Below are 19,968 nucleotides of genomic sequence, written 5' to 3'. Positions count from 1 at the left end.
TGATAAAAACATTAGTGTCCGCTGTGCGTGGGAAGAAAACTTCTTTTTACAGCGAAAAAAACCCCTAAACTTCCAAGCAAGCACCGAGTAGCTACGACGTAATGGGAAACTCACAGAGAAACTCGCGGATTCTTCCACTGACCGCGGCACACCTGCACCAGGGTAAACCTCCGCCTACCCCACTCCTGCTTTACAGGTGAAAATAGAGCAACAGGACCGCTGAGTCTTTGACTTTATTTATTTTCTGCTGTGTTTTACTTGCATCTATTTGAAAGACTGAGTGTAAACACAAAAAATATTTTATTTTATGTGCTGGAATGTGCAGAAAATAGGTTTAAATTTTAAACTAATTTATTCAAGTCAGAGAATGTTGCATATAGTTAAATTTTTGCTTGATGCATAAAGTTAAAAGATTAAAACTAATAAAACAAGTTTTAAAAAGAGACTTTTCCATTTGATTACATTTTGTATGATGGATTATGTAGAAAAAGTAGAATTGGGCTGAAAGATCTATCGCTTTATCACCTCTTCAGGTTGTAAATCGTGTTTTTAAAAAGTAACTAAGTAACTAAGTAATTAATTACTTTTGAAAATAAGTAATCAGTAAAGTAACGGGATTACTTTTTTGGGGAAGTAATCAGTAATTAGTTACTGATTACTTTTTTCAAGTAACTTGACCAACACTGGTGAGGCGTGAGCGTGTTTGTTGTCACCATAGTTCATGGAGGAGAACAGCTGCTCACATACGTATGTGGATGCATGAGGATCCATACTTGGCCTGCCTGGGTTGAAAGTCTTGATAAACGCACAGCATTTCGGCTGGTATGGTTTATGTGAATGTGATGCTTATTGTGAGAGATGAAAAATAATAACATCTTATTTTTATATTTCAAGATCACAATAATCTTCCAATTTAGAAGTACAAGTTAAAAACGAACTAACACAAATAAAATACACTTCAGTTAAATACTTTGTTTTCCAAACCACGTGGAGCCGCAGAGCTAAAGAGCGCAGGTTGCCGACCCCTGAGCTAGTGCTTCCTTGTTCTATGTACCACACATCTGTGTGTATATACGCAGTCTACTTAAGAAAGGATTTTTTTAAACAACCCAAACTTCTGGTTTCGTTTTTTTTTTCTTTTTAACCAAAGTCAGTCCTGATTTTCTTTTCTGCATTTTCTTTCTCCAGGTTCAACCAGCCAGAGATCCCCGACAGGAGCAAAACCTAAGATAACCCTGGACCCTTACATTCGCCTCAAATCAGACAAATTAGACTTGGTGAGTCCTGACCTGCTCGGGTAGGCTTCTTTAGACCTATGCTGCCTGATACACAGTTAAGTGGACACTCATACTAAAGAAATCACACAGATTATGTGAGAGCGATGACACATGTGAAGGCATATATGGTTGGTGGTTGAAAGGTGTATGTTGTTGAAGTCAGAAACTGGATCGAGGTTTGTGGGTGATCCTGGTCGACAGTGTTGAATACCTACCAGCAGGTATGTGAGAAACGAACTAGGAAGTGATGTCAGCTTCCTGGAAAATTCCCTTACAAGTCTGATTTGCAGCAGCTCAGGGCTGAGACGCTAAGCGTTGCACGCAGAAACACCACCGTGGCAGGATGTGGTGGACCGAGGTCGTTTTGGTCCTTTAAGCGATTGGCTGCTAGAGAGGCACTTTTTACGTGACCTGCCGCTTGTGGCTGAGTTGCCGTCTATCCCAGTTGTTCCCCTCTGTGTAATACCACTAAGAGTTGATTGTGGAATATTTAGTAGTGAGGAAATGATTGCAGACAGCATCCTATCATGGAAGCACGCTGGGATTCACTGAGCTCTGAGAGCGACCCGGGATTGTACACACCTGGGCCATGGAAGTGATCGGAGCACCTGGATAATGGATGATTTGGATGGATTAGTGTGCACTAATGTCCCCCACTTGCCCTCTGGGTGCTCTTTATCCTTCATGCTTGGGCCCTCTACCAAAGGCCTGAGGGTCTGAGTCTGCGCTCCTCCCTGCAGAGATGTCGTTCCTGGATCTGCTGGAGCCACTCGCCTAGTTTAAGAGTCACTGCTCCAAGTGCTCCGATTACCACAGGGACCACCGTTAACCACGGCGTCACCTTTCTCATCTTCTGTAGTTGCTCTCTCAGTGAGCTTCATGTGTTTCTCTTCCTGATTTTGGTATTTCTCAGTATAGCTCCCACCCACTCTGCACCTTTTCCTATGTTATTTCGCCTTTTCACTGCTTCTTCCTGCAGTGCACTCATCACATTAGAGACACAGTGAGTTTAAACACTGGCAACATTCTGTCCTGATTTGTTGGCTCTGCAAAGGAAAACGAACAGGCAGTGTACAAAACTCTATTGAAAACAAAGGAATTACACACGTGTTGAACAGAGCAGTGTCTGCTTTATGACTGCGGTGAATTTGCTAATTAAAGAACTCTATAATCGATTCATGAAAAACACATTACTCGAAAAGTGTATGTAGACAGTTTTTGTACTTTCTTCTACTGCATCCTGTCCTGGTAGCTCAGGTGTATCAGTATGTCTCCTAGACAAGCGTCCTCTTTGCAGATGCTTTGTGAAGTAACTTTAGGCTAATATTTGTAATGAAATATAATTTTACTTGGAGAACAAACTGTGATATGCAGAGTGCAGTTTGATGACAGCACATGCTTGGCTTCATGCTCCTGTCTCTCTTAGGCCTTGTCCTTCCTCGGTTTGGATGTCACAGAAGAGAAGAAGAAGCAGCTGCGACAGAGTCTGACCACAGACCCACAAGGCACCGTGGCCTATGGAGGTGACGTGCATGCAAGCGGCACACGTACACTCACTGATATGAGCCGCACACATTTGTAGTCGTGTCAGCTGTTGGGTGGAAGATCTGTGCTGAGGTCCTGTCAAATCATGTGACAGCAGCATGTTTCTTATTGGTTGTGTCACTTGTGTAAAATGTCAGATTGTGTAACCAGCTGTGACTACATGTTTCCAGTCGTTTGGAGGGCAGCGTTTACATCGTAGGGCTAAATTCACCTGCGTGTACCTGTTAATGCTCACTGACAGAAAGGAGGGATGATAAAGGGTGTGCATGATATTAAACTCTGTACAGGCAGCTTAGTCTTTAGACTGCAGGTCAAACATGAGATCCCATCCTGACACATGCCTCCATGCCACCAAGCTTCCAGGATGCTTTATGTGACAAAGCAGTTGCTGTAATGCTGATGACAGCCGCACAGTTTGAGTGTGTAGGGTCCTATAGGTGAGCTGAGGAACATGAATGCTGCAGTGATGAGTCACCTGACAGGCAGGTTGTTCAGCGTCTCGAAGAACAGATCAGGTCTGTTGCCTTTTCATGTAACTCTGTGATGCTGAGGAGCGTACGACAAAGTAATGGATTAAAGATGTATGTTACACCTAAAGTCAGTTTTCAGTGTGACAAAGAAGCTTTTTAACCTCGCCACACAACTGTAGTAACTGCCGCAGGTGATATTCAGATGCACACTGATGCACACTGCTGAGCTATACCTCAGAAATACCCCTGAATAAAGCTATGCAGCCACGTCATAGCAGTGCAGTGTCTGCCCTGTACAGTCAAAGAGAAGATGCAGAAAGTGCATAAATGTGTTTCTGCCGTGTCTGGCTTCTGGAGCGTTGACCCAGCTGAGGGTCTTTGGATATTTGGGCTCGCTGTTGTTGTCAGTGCTTTTCTTTTATGCTTTTGTGACACACACTAATCCCAAAATGTAAAGGAACACTTTTTAATCAGAGTATAGCATCAACAGTTTAACCTTTGGGATGTTGCAGTTGTTCATCAGTTTGCGCTGCTTTGGTATCGTTGACATTAACAACAGGTCCACTAGAGGGGCGACAGCAGTGACTTTACAGATGAAGGTCGCTGACATTTTTCTCTCCTCATCTTTTCTGACTGTTTTTTCACTAGTGTCGCATTAGGCTAGACTCAGTGTTACTACTGGTAGCATGAGGTGATATGCCAAGATGGCACATCAATATGTGCTGTTTCCAGAACGTTTCTTAAGAGCATGGAGGAGATTCCAGGAGGCAGGAGATTACTCGAGGAGAGCTGGACATACATAAGCCATGAGCAGGACCAGCATCTGCTCCTTCGTGCAAGGAGGAACATGATGAGCACTGTCAGAGCTACAAAATAACCTGCAGCAGGCCGCTGGTGTGAATGCATCCTAAGGAGAGTGGTCAGAGGGCTGGATGTCCTCTAGTGGGTGCTGTGCACACTGTACGGTACCATGGAGCCCAACTGGCATTTATCACAAAATACCAGGAGTGGCAGGTCCACCACTGGTGTCCTGCGGTTTTAACAGATGAGTGCAGGTTCACCCTGAGCCATGTGACAGACGTGAAAGGGTCCAGAGCCTGTAACGCTGTTGGAGCCAGTCTATAATTTCATATACAGTAAGGTGTGTGTGTCTGTGTGTGTCTCTCTTTATGGGGACCCAAATGCCAGTCCCCACAGTGCTGAAGGCTCAAAATGTGGTTTCAGTGTCAGGGTTACAATGAGGTTATGGGTAGGGTCAGGGTCAGGCATTCATTGATGGTTAGGGTAAGCAGCTAGCATTATGTCAATGAGATGTCCCCAGAAGGACGTGTGTGTGTGTGTGTGTGTGTGTGTATGTGTGTGTGTGTGTGTGTGTGTGTGTGTGTATGTACACATGACCCTGATTGTTTGCTTTTCCTTGTTTTTCTGTTAAAAAAATGAATCCCATCTGTTTTGGTGTGATGGCTCAGACTTTGTGGAGGCAACCCGGAACATCTTCCAGGAGAACCTGGAGGAGCTGGGCTTGGAGGCGGGTCCCTTCACATTCTCCTACCATGAAGCAGCTAGTCTGATGGATACCTCAGCCTTCCACTCACCTGTAAGCAGCTCTCACAACCTCTCATATAGACACAAAACAGCAGACTCTGTAATTAATTAAGACTCAAGAAGTTTATTGTATGATGTTACCCAGCCTGAAACCAAATACTGTTTCTCACCAGCCTCTACAGTGCAAGAAGCAATACAGTTTAAAAGAATGAATTTTAAAAAGAGCAGCAAAAAAGGCATAAATGGCATAAAATCTAAGTTTTAAAACAAACTCCAGTCACAATTAATCTAATATTTTAAAATTTCCACCCAGAAATGAAGGGCTAACTGTGTGTGTGCGTGTGTGTGTGTGTGTGCAGACATATGAATCAGAGTGCAGCTACAGCAGTGAGGAGATGGAGCAGTTTCAGACTGAGGTGAAGCAGCTGCAGACGCAGATGAAACAGCTCAAGGTGAAAACACACCTTTGTTTGTCCCTCTTTGGTTAGTGGTGAGGACTTCCAGCTGTTATGTTTTCTCTTAGTAACTTTACTTTTACTTTTCTTTGACTGTGTCTCCCTCTGTCCCACAGTGTCTTTTATTATGTCTACGGTCTTGTTTCGTATCTGTCCTGTGGTCTTTACTAAGAATGAAGTCCAACACACTCAGGCTAATTTACCTTAGCTGGCTCGACAAACCCGAAGCCCCAGTTAGAGATGATGAGTATCATGATGATGGTCAGGAGCTGTCTCTGTTAAACTGGGCGTCACACTCTGAGCACACTCACATAAAATGATCCCCATGATTGGCGCCTACACGTGTCACCGTGTATCGATAAAATGGTGACAAAATGATTCAAATTTACAGTGAAATGTATCACTGTGAGTAAGAGCACAGACGATTGCTGCATTGTCCTGGTGGTTTTCTGGCACAGAGCTGTAACAAACATTTTAACTCCAGTGGTGTCGTGGCTGAGTTCGCTCTCAGTGCTCCTGTTTATTATGGCTGCACATTGCAGCTCCTTGGAGGACAGGACCAGCTTCACACTGTTAGACCTCTGCCTCACCACTACATACTTCAAATACAACGAAGGCTTCTACAGACAAAAACATGGCTGTGCCATGGGCTCCCCCGTGTCACCTATTGTAGCCAACCTTTACATGGAGGAAGTGGAAAGGAAGGCTTTTGGCTCTTTCAAAGTAAGAGTACCCAGCCACTGGTACAGATATGTAGACGACACCTGGGTCGAAATCAAGACACAAGAAGTGGAATCCTTCACTGCGCACATTAACGCTGTGGATAAAAACATCAAGTTCACCAGGGAAGACACAAAGGACGACTGTTTGCCTTTCCTGGACTGCGCCGTGCACATTGAAGAGAACGGCAAACTCAACATCGAAGTTTACCGGAAGCCCACACACACAGACCAGTACCTCCTCTTTGACTCCCATCACCCTCTGGAACACAAACTTGGAGTAATCAGGACCCTACACCACCGGGCAGAACATGTTCCCTCTAAGCCTGAAGGGAAAAAGAAGGAACACACACATGTAAAGGAAGCACTCAAAACATGCGGCTATCGTAAATGGGCGTTCTTAAAGTCAGCAAAGAGGCACAGAAAAGAAGATCAGACAAAGACAAAACGCCAAAACACAGACTTAACAATGTGGTGTATGCTGTACAGTGCAGCGAGGAATGCTCAGACCTCTACATCGGAGAGACCAAACAGCCACTTCACAAGCGCATGGCACAACATAGAAGAGCCACCTCCACAGGACAAGACTCAGCTGTTCATCTGCATCTAAAGGTCATGTGAAGTAGTCAGACTCGAACGTCAAGGAAGGTGGTAGGGAAGCAGACTATGCAGACATTTTGGGTTTCCAAGGTGAGCAATTTATTTGCAGTGAACTTAATTTAATGTATAACTTAACAAAACTTCCCCCCCAAATCAATTCATTTAACAAAACTCAACATAACATGGCTCTGGTGACACAACTCACCTCTCCTCTCTCCTGCATCTGGTAGAGACTGGCTATAAATAGGGCCATCAATTTCCCTCCAATTGCCCAGCCAGTACCACTCACACTGAGGGATCTAAAACTCTACACAGATTATCTAAAAACACAAAACCTCTACACACTTCTAATATGCACATTTACACAACTAAATGGCAGTATTAACAAAAGGAAAAACATTCAACAAATCCCTTTAAACATTAACACAGACAAAAGGAAGCATCTCTGTGGAAAAAGAAACCCCTCCACATGGTTTGACCTGATGATGTCATGTGTGACATGATCAGGACTTTAAAATGAGGAAATGCCAGGCGGGCGTTTCCCCCCACCTGACCCTCATGAAGACTGAAAAGACAAACAAAGTAAGTATGAACAAATGACTTAATGTGTAACATAATAAAGTATAAAGAAACATAACTGAGTATTTGTCTTAATTTGCAGAATGTTTGATTTGCCGGCAACAAAATGCTTACACAAACAAACCCGGGATAGTGAGTGAAGCAATGTTACATGACAAATAGCAAATCATAGCAAATACATAGAAACAGAATAATGTGTACAATGTGCAAAAAAAAGGTAAACACATGTGGGACAAATGGAGAGAATTGCAACTGCTTCTCCACTTTGTCACAGGTCAAAGGTCACTCTTTCGAGGATGCCAATGTTCACATTTTGGACAGAGAGGACAGATGGTTTGAAAGAGGAGTGAAAGAAGCATCTATGTCCACTGTGAGTGACCATCTTTGAACAGAGGCGGGGCTTACGACACCAACTGTCTGCCATCTATAATCCAGTTTTGAGATCCCTCCCCAGACGCCTTAACGCCCACTCACATCCTGGGCCATCTGACCTCAGGAAATCACATGATAAGGTGGGGCCAGGTTTCACAATGAGCTCACCCGAAACTCTGGCTGATTGGGACCCACACCCAGTTTCACACCTTGGCTCATGTGATTAGAGGATCATCAGGGGGTCCTTTTGTCCCTCTGTGGGGGGAAACTCCCACTAGGTTTTTATCTGGGACTCTCCACCATTTGACCTTAGAACTGAAGAAGCTTCTCGGATGAGAGGTGAAACGTCTTCAAGCAACTTAAAGAAGTCCAGACGCTTTTCTTTCCAAGCTCCTTAAATATTCAGAATATTACAGAGATTAACTATATATGATGTAAACTGTAAAACTTTGTTATTTTCACTATAGAGGATGTACCCTACAATAATATAAAACTCCAACAGTCAAATAATACCACCAATATTTCTAAGCTTTTCAGGGCCGAGTACAATAACCTCAGTTTGATCTGAAGTAAGAAGCAGAAAGTTAGCGGCCATCCAGGTCTTTATGTCTTTAAGACATTCCTGCAGTTTAACTCATTGGTGTGTGTTATCTGGCTTCATGCACAGATAGAGCTGGGTGTCATCGGCATAGCAGTGAAAATGCAAGCTTGTATAATGTAACAGAACTGGCACTAGCATTTCAGCTGCATTAGTCACAGAGTTAGAACGATGGAAAAAATGGATTTTATTCTGAGCTGATAATAAATGAGACATAATTACTGTCGTTGTTCTTATATACTGATGACCGAATGACTGTAAAAGCACTCAGGTTAACTGTTTCTAAAAATCTGCAGTTGAATTCGCTCCGTGCTCTGACAGCCACTTTGGAGAGTAAACAGGATGGGAGGAGTCGGAGGAAAGTTCAGGAAACACGAGTTTTCCTCGTCTCAGAGTTGACTCGGCATGGCTAGCTAAACCTGCTTCCTTCAACAGTGCCCAGAAATATGGTTTAATAGGCACATTTACACTCTTAGTCTCAGTCATCTCTTTGTATCATAGACCAGGGCTGGAGCGGGCGTTTTGGTGGCATTTCTTTGGCTACCAAGTGAAGTAGTGAGAATACGTTTTGCAGTTTAAAACTAAACACAAAGAATCCTGTTTCCACACTTAGCCAACAAACACACACTCAGTGGGAAAACCACAGACGAAGCCCAACATCCCAACCTCACCAAGATTTAGCTGCTTTTTCTCCTCACAGTTGTGTGTCTGTCCTCTGAATGGAAAGGTGGGGTCTTTAACCGTCATACAGGAAGCTGCCACTTCATCTGCTGCCTCTCTTGGCAGGTGATGCTGAAGGACATGGAACACAGCAAGAAAACCCTCGAGGAGGAGTTGCAGAAGACCTCAGAGGTCAGAGGCCAGCCTGTGGAGACGCGCAGTCTCAAGTTACATCTTTATAACTGTGGGATATGAGCGTGGGCGATGGGGTCAAAGTTGAATGGAAATTATTTTTGTAGTGAAACTAATCAAACTGAGTCTGCTGATAATGCCGGCTGTTTTTTAGTTGATGAATGATTAGAAATGGTGTTGTTGTGCAGCTTCTCGATGTCGTAGGACAGTTTAAGTATGAGAACCAAGAATATAAAGATTTCTCAGCTGGTAAAATAAAATTGCTAATAACATATTCATATGATCATCCTGTTGTATTTAGCAATGTAAAATACGTCTCACTGGCAGCTGAATCATCTGAAAACATGGACGAAGACTGAAGGCAGCGAGTGAATCCTTCTGTCATTTCTCCTAGAAAGCCTGTCTGACTGTAGAGGAGAACACTCGCCTGAAGAGTCGTCTGCAGGCGTCTGAGGCGGTGCATCGGCAGGCCGGCAGTGCTGAGCAGGACTATGAAGAAGTCATCCAGCTGCTGGAGGCTGAGATCAGAGACCTGAAGAGCCAGCTGGCCACCAAGAAGCAGAGACGGGGAGCAGAGTCCATGCAGGTACAATGATGTCAGAGTCGTGGCCCACAGCCTTGTTCAGGGCCACTGACAGGAGAGCCAGAAAACCTCATTTCAGCCTTGAAATTTGGGGAAACATCTGTCTGAACATCTGTCTGTATTTTTAAATGCATCTTCACAGTACTCTACATCTTACACATCCAATATGTTCAGGCATTAGGTCAAAGGTCATTGTACTGTATAGTGATACATGATGCACTCATGCACCCAAAGAGTTGTCTACGTGACACACGTACACAAGCTGAGTGTGTTGGTGTGTGTTTGTCAGGAGGAGGTGGGCGAGCTGAAGAGGAGGCTGACGACTATCGACTGCCAGCTGAAGAAGTCCGAGCTGAGCAGGAAAACTCTGGAGATCTCCAACAAGAAACTGCTAGGCTTTGCTCAGGTACCGCTCTGACTGGTGTTCCTTTGGATGCACACAGAGCTGTGAACAGGCAGGAAGCAGACTGAGTCCACTCTGTATACCAGAGTGTTGTATTGGTCTCACAGCTAAACCTCGGTCCGAACTGGGACAGGACAGCGATCCGAAGCTGTTAACATTGCTTCTTATTCTCAAAGTGTTATCATAGCTTTCTACAGTTGTTTTGCACAACACACACTCAAATGGTAAATGGCCTGTATTTATATAGCGCTTTACTAGTCCCTAAGGACCCCAAAGCGCTTTACACATCCAGTCATCCACACATTCACACACACACTGGTGATGGCAGCTACATTGTAGCCACAGCCACCCTGGGGCGCACTGACAGAGGCGAGGCTTCCGGACACTGGCGCCACCGGGCCCTCTGACCACCACCAGTAGGCAACGGGTGAAGTGTCTTGCCCAAAGGCAAAACAACGACCGAGACTGTCCAAGCCGGGGCTCGAACCGGCAACCTTCTGATTACAGGACGAACTCCCAACTCTTGAGCCACAATCGCTCAATTCAGCCTTAAGTATTAATAAAAATACAAATTCTACAGAGTGTTAATGTGGGGAATATAATCTTATACTGATTGATAAGAACTCAGTTATCAAAGCTGAAGACCGTGTATCTCTAAAATAGAAGCTTTTAACAGGTTCAGGAAAAAGTGCATAAAAATATATGAATAAAAACTGAAACAGCTGAATGAAAGGCTTGAGCGCTGCGTGACGTGGTTAACTGTCAGCATCTACAAAGAGATTCAATATCGTTGAAAAGTGAAGGTGGTGAAGCAGCAAAACAGCTCGCTACACAACTGTAGTCACTGAAGCAGGTGACAGTGTAATCACCACATTCTCGCTGGTTATTTTTCCAACAACTTGTTATAAGAGATGCACACACTTTGATGGAGAGGGGAGCTGACGTCCCCTCTCCATCAAAGCCTTCCTTTGCTAATGTGCTAAAGCTGTTAAATATCCCACGTTAGGGGGAAGACGATCAATAACTGAGCATCCACACAAAACTGCAGAATAGTCTCAGACGTCTGTTCTTCTGATTGTCAAACACACACGTTAGCTTCCGTGATAATAAGGATGCAGTTTGTGCCATCTTTCCCTTTAGTTGTGGTTAATCAACAAGAGTGATGTGCTCGCCACCTGTTTGTATTTCATGGTCTTCCCTGCAGACACACACACATACAGACTGAAGGTTGTTTGGCAAAAATGCTATTAGTAACTGAGTGCCAGTACAGAAATGATGTCGTCATTCAAACTTATTAACAGCTCAGTGTTTCCCCCAGGACAACATTCAAGTGTAAATGTCAGAGAAAAACACATTATGGGACCCATGTCAGCCACTATGCATGTGATGGTTTATTTTGCAGTTAAGACTATTTAAGCGAACCTGTAGATTTATTAGATGAAGTAGGAAAATGCATAGAGCTGTACATAACTGTTGCATAATTTGACCAAAGGCTTGAACGTTTCCTTCCATGGTGTGCGGCAGATGATGTGGAGGCTGCATGTGCAGCTCTGAGATTTCCAGCTCTGGTCTTTAAATCTAGTGACAGGAAAATAAGCTGATGGAGTCAGTCTGCCCCCAGTGATGGAAGTGTGCTACAGCTCTGTCCACAGCCATAAACCAGCTGCTGCACAGGCTGTTCCACCAACATCTGTCCTAGGAGAATTGGCTGTGGGTGGATGTTTCCAACATTGATTCTGTTCTGAGCTGATCTCCTCATATCCATCGGTGCCGTCAGTGATGGTGGAAGGATGCAAGGTGCAGGAACCAGTCAGACACAGGGGTGTGCACAAAGCCATCAGCATAGAAACCAGTTTGAAAAACACAACGAGGGGAAGGTGCAGCCTGTGGCTGATAACACTAATAACTGACGAGGTCCAGCAATCAAGCTCTTCTCTCTGGTTCGCTTCATCCTGACAGCACAGAGAGACCCGGTGTGTGTTACTGCTGCCAGCGCTCGGCCTTACAGCTGTCACATTATCTCTTTACAGAACGTCCACAAAGTGCTGACCACGCCCAGCCTATTTGGAGAAGGGGGGTAAGAGAGCGCGACCTTCACCTTACAAGCGCCTTACAGCTTTGCAGTCGAGTTCCTGCTCCAACTGTCCTTCTGCTTGTGTGTCTGTCTATATCAGGAGTAACAGGTCATCTCCTGCCACGGAAAGCCCCGACATCCCATCACCAATTCCTGACCCAGCCTTCCAGCTGGCTGTGGAAGCCAAAGAGCTGGTGGAGGGGGTGTGTACTCTCACAACTGATAAAGGTACAGAGCTCACTAACCCAGAATAAAAAGCCTGAACACTGTGTGCATACACTACGTGGAAACCCCATGTTTGGAAGGAAGGACAAAGGTTCAAACTGCAAACACTTTCAGATAATGTGATGAAAATTAGTTTTCTTTTGCCACGGCTTAAGAATTGATGAACTAATTATGAGCCATCCTTTAGCAAGAACTCTGCTATAATGGCGTCAGTATAAAATATATATACAAAGTCTTTAGTGCCAAATTACTCCACACTCATACAGTATAACAGACGTGGATGTAACCTGCAGCCTCAAGGCAGTGATATATTAAAGCAGCCAGTGTGCAACCACTGCTGTCCATCGTTCTGCAGCAGATCTGAAGTGGAGCAATGAAACATGGATGATATCTCATCCTTACTCATCAGGCCGATCCGCTGAAGTTCCTTTTTCACAAAGGTAGAGAAAGCAGGGTCCCAGGACATAAAGTGGTGACGATGATTAAAAGCTGTTTCTTTAGAAGCTGAAACTGTTCTGGCTTCATGTTCAGTTCTTTTTAAATACAGCTAAGATTGAAATCCAAGCTGTGACCAAACCAACACTGTTTCAAATGAGTTACTTTGTGTGTAAGTTTACAAAAACATGGCTTTGAGGCTTACCTGTGACAGAAGCATCGCAGCACGGGTCAAAGGGAAGCAACAGCTTGTGATTCAGACCTGCAGTGACAGTGTGAGCCACTAGCTGCTGCCCTCACTGCTCACAGCTGAACCAAAGACCTGGTATTTTTCCTACCTCTATTTGTGTTTGCTTTATCCAAAGGGTTGTCTTTCCCCCTCGCAGCAGGCACCACTGCCTCCTATTACCATACTGCTATAGACTCAAGTCTTTCTGTCCACCTCTTCTACAGAACCGGTGAGTGCAGATGCAGCATCAGCTCCAGATGTCAGTCCTCATCATGTGTGAACAGCACCAAGCCAAAGAGGACTGAGTCCAGACCTGGGCCGGGCAGAAGACCCCCAACGAGCAGCTGACCTCACCATGCACTTCACCACAGTCCGCAGCAAACACACCATTCTACGACAGGACACGACGACAGCGACAGTTAAACCCTCACTGGGACAGACTGACCACGTTCTAATGCCAAAGCCTGTTTGTGCACATGAAATTAGTGTATTCCCTCCAATTACTCCAAATGCTCCTCACAGGGCTCAGCAGTGGGATCTGCTGACTCAGTCTCATCCTGTCAGCAGCACATCACATGTAAAGAGGTCTCTGTGAGAAGTGCTGCTGCAATTCTCTAGTGTGTTACTCTTACAGCAGGTGGTACAGGTGGAGCTGCATGACCAAGTCCTCCACACACTCCCACAGTGTCACTGCTGTAAACCTTGTTAATACTCTTGCCAACCTCTTTTCTATCCTCACCAACACAAACTCATCTCCACTCCGTAAAAGGAGGACTTGTTACTTGGAAAGCTGATGTGTACAGCGTGTCCCCCCTGTGTCAGAAACTCCATGACAAATTAGCTCGTTTGCTCTAACACAACATCTGCCATGCTTCCTTCCCTCGCGCCCTTACTCACACTGTCATGGAAGACAAGAAATGAAGGTTTGAAGGTGCAGCGTGGATCATCTTCATCTCATTGCCTGGTTCATGTTGATGTGTCTCCTGCGTTCAGGAGTAGTGTACCTGTTGCCGTAGCTCCAGCTGTGTAAAACTGTGTTTGGTATTCTGTGTAGGCAGACCTCAGTCTTAGGCTACATGTTGAACATAGATTTGATTTCTACAGACATCTACAACTGCAGTGACAATAATGACATGTCCTTCAACCAGATTGCATCTTTGGTGTGGCCTCATTCTTTCTGTTACTGTTTTATATTAAAGGAATAACTGATGACCGGACTGGTGTCGAGTTCAACTTTTGTTCAGCATCCAACAAACAGTGCTGCTCACAGGGGGCGATTTCACCACAACTGCTTCCCACAGAAGCCCCTCAAAAAGCAGGAAACCAGAGCTGCTCACAGTTTGTGCACGAGGGTGTTCAGGAAGCGGATACTGACTAATGACGTGACGTTCTAGGGTCATGTGTGGAAATCGTGGTTGCAAATGAGGGGGCTGTCTTGATCTCTGGCTCCTCCTGCAGGCATTTCTAGTTATATTGATGAGTTACCCCTGGGAAGATAAACTAAACACAAACACACAGCACTGTGCTTTCAGTGTGAATCATTTACTTTCATCAATCAACAAAATGCAGTGAATGAACAAAAGAGAAATCGCATCAGTGTTTGGTGCAACCACCCTTTGCCTTCTTCTAGGTCCACGTGCACACAGTTTTTACTCGGCTGGTAGTTTGTTCCAAACATCTCGGAGAACTAAGCACAGATCTTCTTTTGCACAGTGCTGTATGTGCGGATGTTAAGTTAAAAGTACTTGAGCATAGGGGAAAAAGTGTTTATATGAATGAGGCTAGTTGTAAAAAAGTACTCAGAGAAGTCAAACTGAGTGGAAAGGGAGTCCATCTACCATTTAAACCCTCACAGGAAGTCACTGTGGGGCACTGACACCAGAGACATAAGAAGAAATTCAACACAGAAACATGTGAGGCAATGACCCAGTGTGTGTGGTTTTGCTTCTTTACTGTCATGTGCAGGCAGGAAAAGGACCCAAAAATACACAGAGGGAGCAATCAGGGAATGGGAAACAGGAGGGAAACACAGCTGGGGCAAATCAGGGCTGACGAGACAAAGGAAGCAAAACCAGACGCATTAACATGAGACACGGACTTTCAAGGTAAAACAGGAAACGCAGACTGAACTTACAGACTCACAAGCAGGCACTGCAACAGAGGGAACAGAGACGTGGGACCAGGGCAGACACAGACACTGACTGGACACAGAATAGAGGGAGTATGGAAACCAGAACCTGAGAACAACATAAACACCAAGAAGAGCTGGGGAAAAATAGAAATGCAAAACAGAAACCAGAACCTTCACAAAAATAAACCAAGAGAACACAAATAAAGGGTACAAAACAGAAACCACTGAGTCAACGACCCAGGAAACCTAACATTTACATATTCACAGTGGATTTCACATCAAACAAGATGCGACTGAAAGTAACCAGGACAGGTCCCCACCTTATTCCATGACAACCTGAGCCCCATAAAAACAGTGAGTGCTCATGTCCATATCACTGATTCAATGAAACAATTCGCTGTATCAGGGTGTTGTCCTTCAGAAGAGCCCACTGCCATCAGTATAGAAATCTTCCTTCTAGGGATGCTGCTAGGATCAATATTGGGCCTTAACCATGAAATGAAAATGACAAATGAAAATAGCAAAAGTTATTCCAATCCATAAAAACGGAGAGAGATGTCAGTTTACCAATTACAGGCCAATATCACTACTCCCACAGTTCTCAAAAATTTTAGAAAAGTTATTTGTTAATAGACTTGATAAATATATTGAGAAGCATAATCTCCTAAGTGATAACCAATATGGCTTTAGAGTGAAAAGGTCCACTTCAATGGCAGTGATGGAACTTGTTGAAGGGATATCTAATGCAATAGATAATAAGGAATATACTGTTGGTGTTTTTATAGACTTAAAAAAGGCATTTGATACAATTGATCATTCTATATTAATGAATAAACTAGAGAGATATGGCATAAGAGGGATACCAGGCAAGTGGATGAAAAGTTACCTGGATGACAGAAACCAATAATGTAAAATCTAATCAGCTGAAGGTAACTTGTGGTGTTCCTCAGGGCTCTGTGCTGGGCCCTAAATTATTTATATTATATATAAATGACATATGTAGTGTTTCCAAACTGTTAAAATGTGTATTGTTTGCTGATGACACCACTCTGTACTGCTCAGGTAAAAACTTAGAACAGCTTCTGACTACAGCGGAAAAGGAGTTAAATATATTAAAAAACTGGTTTGATGTAAATAAGTTATCATTAAATATAAAGAAAACAAAATTGATTATTTTTGGCACTAGATAAATGAAAAATGTATCTAAAATAAGGGTTAATGGAATTGAAATTTTGCTTTGTTTTATTATTTTCTTCAAGCCCTGTGTACAGGAGCTGCATACAAAAAGACATTTTGTGAAAAGGGTTGGCGTAATAAGCAAATGCTTCAGCCAATACCTTTTGATTAGCCTTGTCTCTTACAATGAAAATCTTGGACTGTTCACTGAAGTTGTTTATTATTGTTATAGTAAAGGATTAGCTCAAGAACAGTGCATAGAGAGCTTCGTGGAATGGGTTTCCATTGCTGAGCTGCTGCATCCACGACTTACATCACCCAGCGTACTGCAAAGTGTGTGTGCTGTAAAGCACCACCCCGCTGCATTATACAGCAGTGCAGACGTGCTCTCTGCAGTGACCGGTCTGGGTTTGGTGGTTACCAGGAGACTGTGCTTATCGGACTGCATTGTGCGAACTGTTAACTTTGGTGAATGAGGAATTCTGATGTGATGTTTTCTTTCAGGCGTGGGCTCGCCCCCTTAGTTTCAGTGAAAGGAACTCTTCAGCATGCCAAGACATTTTGGACAATTTCATGCTCATGATTTGTGGGAACAGTTTGGGAATCGCTCCTTCCTGCTACAACATAACTACACACAAGTGCACAAAGCAAGGTCTGTTAAGACATCAATGAGTGAGTTTGGACATGACCGGCTCTCACAGAGTCCTGACAGAACACCTTTGGGATCATTTAGTGCTAACTAGGCCTCCTCATCTAACATCAGAGTCTGACCTCACACATGTGCTTCTGGGGAAAAAAGATCAGAAACACACACAAACACACTCCTAAATCTTGTGGAAAGTCTTCCGATAAGAGTTGAAGCTGGTATAGCTGCAAAGGTTGGGCCAACGTCCTGTTAAACCCTGATGTCACTCAGGTTTGTGTGTGTGAAGGAAGAAGAGCAAACACTTTTGGCATTGTAGTCAGTGTTGGGAAGGTTACTTTTAAAATGTATTCCACTACAGATTACAGATTACATGCCCCAAAATGTATTCTGTAACATATTCCGTTACATTACTCAATGAGAGTAACGTATTCTGAATACTTTGGATTACTTAATATACAGTGGGGCAAAAAAGTATTTAGTCAGCCACCGATTGTGCAAGTTCCCCCACCTAAAATGATGACAGAGGTCAGTAATTTGCACCAGAGGTACACTTCAACTGTGAGAGACAGAATGTGAAAAAAAAATCCATGAATCCACATGGTAGGATTTGTAAAGAATTTATTCGTAAATCAGGGTGGAAAATAAGTATTTGGTCACCTCAAACAAGGAAAATCTCTGGCTCTCACAGACCTGTAACGTCTTCTGTAAGAAGCTTTTCTGTCCCCCACTCGTTACCTGTATGAATGGCACCTGTTTGAACTCATCATCTGTATAAAAGACACCTGTCCACAGCCTCAAACAGTCAGACTCCAAACTCCGCCATGGCCAAGACCAAAGAGCTTTCGAAGGACACCAGGAAAAGTATTGTAGACCTGCACCAGACTGGGAAGAGTGAATCTACAATAGGCAAGCAGCTTGGTGTGAAAAAATCAACTGTGGGAGCAATCATCAGAAAATGGAAGACATACAAGACCACTGATAATCTCCCTCGATCTGGGGCTCCACGCAAGATCTCATCCCGTGGGGTCAAAATGATCATGAGAACGGTGAGCAAAGATCCCAGAACCACACGGGGGGACCTGGTGAATGACCTGCAGAGAGCTGGGACCAAAGTAACAAAGGTCACCATCAGTAACACACTACAACGGCAGGGAATCAAATCCCGCAGTGCCAGACGTGTTCCGCTGCTGAAGCCAGTGCATGTCCAGGCCCGTCTGAAGTTTGCCAGAGAGCACATGGATGATACAGCAGAGGATTGGGAGAATGTCATGTGGTCAGATGAAACCAAAGTAGAACTTTTTGGTATAAACTCAACTCGTCGTGTTTGGAGGAAGAAGAATACTGAGTTGCATCCCAAGAACACCATACCTACTGTGAAGCATGGGGGTGGAAACATCATGCTATGGGGCTGTTTTTCTGCCAAGGGGACAGGACGACTGATCCGTGTTAAGGACAGAATGAATGGGGCCATGTATCGTGAGATTTTGAGCCAAAACCTCCTTCCATCAGTGAGAACTTTGAAGATGAAACGAGGCTGGGTCTTCCAACATGACAATGATCCAAAACACACCGCCCGGGCAACAAAGGAGTGGCTCCGTAAGAAGCATTTGAAAGTCCTGGAGTGGCCTAGCCAGTCTCCAGACCTCAACCCCATAGAAAATCTGTGGCGGGAGTTGAAAGTCCGTGTTGCTCGGCGACAGCCCCAAAACATCACTGCTCTCGAGAAGATCTGCATGGAGGAATGGGCCAAAATACCAGCTACTGTGTGTGCAAACCTGGTAAAGACCTATAGTAAACGTTTGACCTCTGTTATTGCCAACAAAGGTTATGTTACAAAGTATTGAGTTGTATTTTTGTTATTGACCAAATACTTATTTTCCACCCTGATTTACGAATAAATTCTTTACAAATCCTACCATGTGGATTCATGGATTTTTTTTTTTTTTCACATTCTGTCTCTCACAGTTGAAGTGTACCTCTGGTGCAAATTACTGACCTCTGTGCAAGTTCCCCCACCTAAAATGATGACAATCGGTGGCTGACTAAATACTTTTTTGCCCCACTGTATTATCATGCTTTTTACAGCTACATGAATGTGCTATTCATGTGATTTATTACTATTACTGGAGGTCTGCGGCTCCTAACCGTAGTACAGGGACCTCTGGCTAATACATCGGGTTCGTGTCGGGCTCGTAGCTGAAAACTAGCTTTACTTTGTTGTCTGGGTCAACTTTGCTAGCGAGAGACAGAGAGAGGCGTTGAAAGGCTGCTGCAACGGAGCTTATTGTTTCAGAGGAAAACACGAACACAGCGTACAGTCGAGTCTTAATAGCGTACTTACTCTTTTTGGCTGCAGTGGTTATTATTATATTTACATGCTTCCAGCTCCCGTTTCTGCTGAATGACAACTCGTACTTTTCCACTCTCCGTTTTCTCCCTCCCTCGCTCACAGACATATAACGTGTATGGCAGTCCATTCTCCCTGCAGCACGGACTACACTGCCCATGAGGCTACATGCTTTAGGGCTATGCCTGTAACACTCTGCCTATTAGCTCAGCACAACAACATCAACAACAACAAAAAGGTGCTCTCTCACCCAGGAAACACGCAGTCGCAGAGAGGCGGCACCCTGTAACCATGGCAACTGTAACGCTGCCGCCTGGAACAACAGAACGTGTGACAGGTTGAGGGACTACTGCATATAAAACTGTTCAGTTAATACTAATTCATATCAGCTGATATAAGGACGAAAATAATGTAAATATGGTAAGAAAATGGTTAAGAGTTTATTATTTTTCATGTTATATTAATGGCTTTCATGTTACTTAAGAGAACTACAATCTATACATCTCTGATCGGCTAGTAAGCCTTTTCTGGGATCGAATAGTAGTGTCTCTATTCTCCACTAGGGGGCTTTCGCGCGTTCGCCTCACTGCAATAAACGACTGCATGAGAGACGCAAGTCATAATCACTCTCGTGATTCTTTTCCCCTGTTTTCAGGGGTGTAACAAACATAGCTGTCAAACAAAACCCAAACAGTCCTGACCCGCCA

At 44.1% G+C, this 19,968-nt stretch overlaps 1 protein-coding gene across 7 annotated transcripts in view; it reads left to right on the top strand.

Moving 5' to 3' along the window:
* si:dkeyp-72e1.9 (syntaxin-binding protein 4) overlaps positions 1 to 14,828 on the top strand; it is a 61,013-nt gene extending 46,185 nt beyond the window's left edge. For 3 of the 7 annotated variants that reach the window (XM_040005017.1, XM_040005016.1, XM_040005018.1), the window contains 10 exons: positions 1,189 to 1,277; positions 2,704 to 2,800; positions 4,762 to 4,889; positions 5,197 to 5,289; positions 8,947 to 9,012; positions 9,407 to 9,598; positions 9,885 to 10,001; positions 12,029 to 12,075; positions 12,173 to 12,300; positions 13,186 to 14,826. In XM_040005017.1, coding sequence (XP_039860951.1) covers positions 1,189 to 1,277; positions 2,704 to 2,800; positions 4,762 to 4,889; positions 5,197 to 5,289; positions 8,947 to 9,012; positions 9,407 to 9,598; positions 9,885 to 10,001; positions 12,029 to 12,075; positions 12,173 to 12,300; positions 13,186 to 13,241 — 1,013 coding nt within the window. In that variant the 3' untranslated portion in view covers positions 13,242 to 14,826. Of the gene's footprint in view, positions 1 to 1,188; positions 1,278 to 2,703; positions 2,801 to 4,761; positions 4,890 to 5,196; positions 5,290 to 8,946; positions 9,013 to 9,406; positions 9,599 to 9,884; positions 10,002 to 12,028; positions 12,076 to 12,172; positions 12,301 to 13,185 lie in introns of all 7 variants that reach the window. The other 4 variants (XM_040005013.1, XM_040005012.1, XM_040005014.1 and 1 more) reach the window with 3 other exon arrangements.
* Positions 14,829 to 19,968: the final 5,140 nt, after the last annotated feature.

This window comes from Simochromis diagramma, unplaced genomic scaffold (assembly GCF_900408965.1).
Source record: "Simochromis diagramma unplaced genomic scaffold, fSimDia1.1 OVJJ01000494.1, whole genome shotgun sequence".
NCBI lineage: Eukaryota > Metazoa > Chordata > Actinopteri > Cichliformes > Cichlidae > Simochromis > Simochromis diagramma.
Note: the sequence above shows the minus strand (reverse complement) of the source record. Positions and strands in the feature narration are given on the sequence as shown.